At 43.0% G+C, this 2,500-nt stretch overlaps 1 protein-coding gene across 2 annotated transcripts in view; it reads right to left on the bottom strand.

Moving 5' to 3' along the window:
* Positions 1-2,500, bottom strand: part of wasf1 (WASP family member 1) — a 67,071-nt gene that overhangs the window by 15,829 nt on the left and 48,742 nt on the right. For both annotated transcript variants that reach the window (XM_076988123.1, XM_076988124.1), the window contains exon 4: positions 2,270-2,423. In XM_076988123.1, the coding sequence (XP_076844238.1) occupies positions 2,270-2,423 (154 nt within the window). The remainder of the gene's footprint in view (positions 1-2,269; positions 2,424-2,500) is intronic.

Raw genomic sequence — 2,500 nt, 5'->3', positions numbered from 1 at the left:
CCTGCGGTCAAGCTGGAGACAGACTATGAATAAAGCGAGTGAGTTATACACACATTCATGGAAGGGGAAAGAGGTACTATTGCTATTATACACAATCCCCATTCAGATTAGTATCTAGAGGCCTTTAGATCTGCTCACAAAAACTGACCTCACAGAAGGTAAAGAAATCCAATGAAAGAGAAAGAACACCAGATCTAGAGACCCAGTCAAACCAAGTAATATAAGGACGAATTATCACAGACACCTGATATCACAGTAGTGTAGGGGTGAACTATCACAGACACCTGATATCACAGTAGTGTAGGGGTGAACTATCACAGACACCTGATATCACAGTAGTGTAGGGGTGAACTATCACAGACATCTGATATCACAGTAGTGTAGGGGTGAACTATCACAGACATCTGATATCACAGTAGTGTAGGGGTGAACTATCACAGACATCTGATATCACAGTAGTGTAGGGGTGAACTATCACAGACACCTGATATCACAGTAGTGTAGGGGTGAACTATCACAGACACCTGATATCACAGTAGTGTAGGGGTGAACTATCACAGACACCTGATATCACAGTAGTGTAGGGGTGAACTATCACAGACACCTGATATCACAGTAGTGTAGGGGTGAACTATCACAGACACCTGATATCACAGTAGTGTAGGGGTGAACTATCACAGACACCTGATATCACAGTAGTGTAGGGGTGAACTATCACAGACATCTGATATCACAGTAGTGTAGGGGTGAACTATCACAGACACCTGATATCACAGTAGTGTAGGGGTGAACTATCACAGAGATCTGATATCACAGTAGTGTAGGGGTGAACTATCACAGACACCTGATATCACAGTAGTGTAGGGGTGAACTATCACAGACACCTGATATCACAGTAGTGTAGGGGTGAACTATCACAGACACCTGATATCACAGTAGTGTAGGGGTGAACTATCACAGACACCTGATATCACAGTAGTGTAGGGGTGAACTATCACAGACACCTGATATCACAGTAGTGTAGGGGTGAACTATCACAGACATCTGATATCACAGTAGTGTAGGGGTGAACTATCACAGACACCTGATATCACAGTAGTGTAGGGGTGAACTATCACAGAGATCTGATATCACAGTAGTGTAGGGGTGAACTATCACAGACACCTGATATCACAGTAGTGTAGGGGTGAACTATCACAGACACCTAATATCACAGTAGTGTAGGGGTGAACTATCACAGACACCTGATATCACAGTAGTGTAGGGGTGAACTATCACAGACACCTGATATCACAGTAGTGTAGGGGTGAACTATCACAGACACCTGATATCACAGTAGTGTAGGGGTGAACTATCACAGACACCTGATATCACAGTAGTGTAGGGGTGAACTATCACAGACACCTGATATCACAGTAGTGTAGGGGTGAACTATCACAGACACCTGATATCACAGTAGTGTAGGGGTGAACTATCACAGACATCTGATATCACAGTAGTGTAGGGGTGAACTATCACAGACACCTGATATCACAGTAGTGTAGGGGTGAACTATCACAGAGATCTGATATCACAGTAGTGTAGGGGTGAACTATCACAGACACCTGATATCACAGTAGTGTAGGGGTGAACTATCACAGACATCTGATATCACAGTAGTGTAGGGGTGAACTATCACAGACATCTGATATCACAGTAGTGTAGGGGTGAACTATCACAGACATCTGATATCACAGTAGTGTAGGGGTGAACTATCACAGACACCTGATATCACAGTAGTGTAGGGGTGAACTATCACAGACATCTGATATCACAGTAGTGTAGGGGTGAACTATCACAGACATCTGATATCACAGTAGTGTAGGGGTGTACCATCACAAACACCTGCTATTGTCTACTTGGACACTTTCATTTTGATTGTTCTTTGGCTAATAATCCTGGCAAGTTTATCATTAAACCAATGAGAGTTATGAACTGAAAACTACAGTGATTAAAAAAGGTTAAAATTAAGGGTAAATTAGGATAAAAATTAGTTTTCACTGAGGAATGATTTTAGTATCATGCATAAACATATCAAACAGATTTTTCATTAATTGACAGGAGACTCTGAAGAACATGTTTGTCAGACAAGGTTCTTCCAGAACAACAGGTGTGTTTTACAGCTTCCTGCCAACACTGTGTTTGCAGATTTCAAGTAAACTGATGATGTTGAATGATGGACACATTTTGTCAGGCCACATAAGCATGAACCATCAGTCCAGGAACTGACCTATAAGGGCTGAGAATGTTGAGGGGTGGTGGCTGTTCACAGAGTTCGAAGCTCTCCTGCAGAGGAACAGGAAGAGACTGACGTTCAAACAGCTGCTGGTCCTGGATAGTGGAGCTACGAAACGCCTTCCTCATAGTAATGTCCTGCAGAGAGACTGAGAGAGAGAGAGAGAGAGAGAGAGGGATAGGGGGAGAGGGAGATAAAGAGAGAGAGGGAGAGAAAGAGAGAGGG

The sequence above is a fragment of the Brachyhypopomus gauderio genome, unplaced genomic scaffold, assembly GCF_052324685.1.
Source record: "Brachyhypopomus gauderio isolate BG-103 unplaced genomic scaffold, BGAUD_0.2 sc60, whole genome shotgun sequence".
Classification (NCBI taxonomy): domain Eukaryota; kingdom Metazoa; phylum Chordata; class Actinopteri; order Gymnotiformes; family Hypopomidae; genus Brachyhypopomus; species Brachyhypopomus gauderio.
The sequence above is the reverse complement of the archived record's forward strand: the minus strand, read 5'-3'. Positions and strand labels throughout refer to the sequence as shown.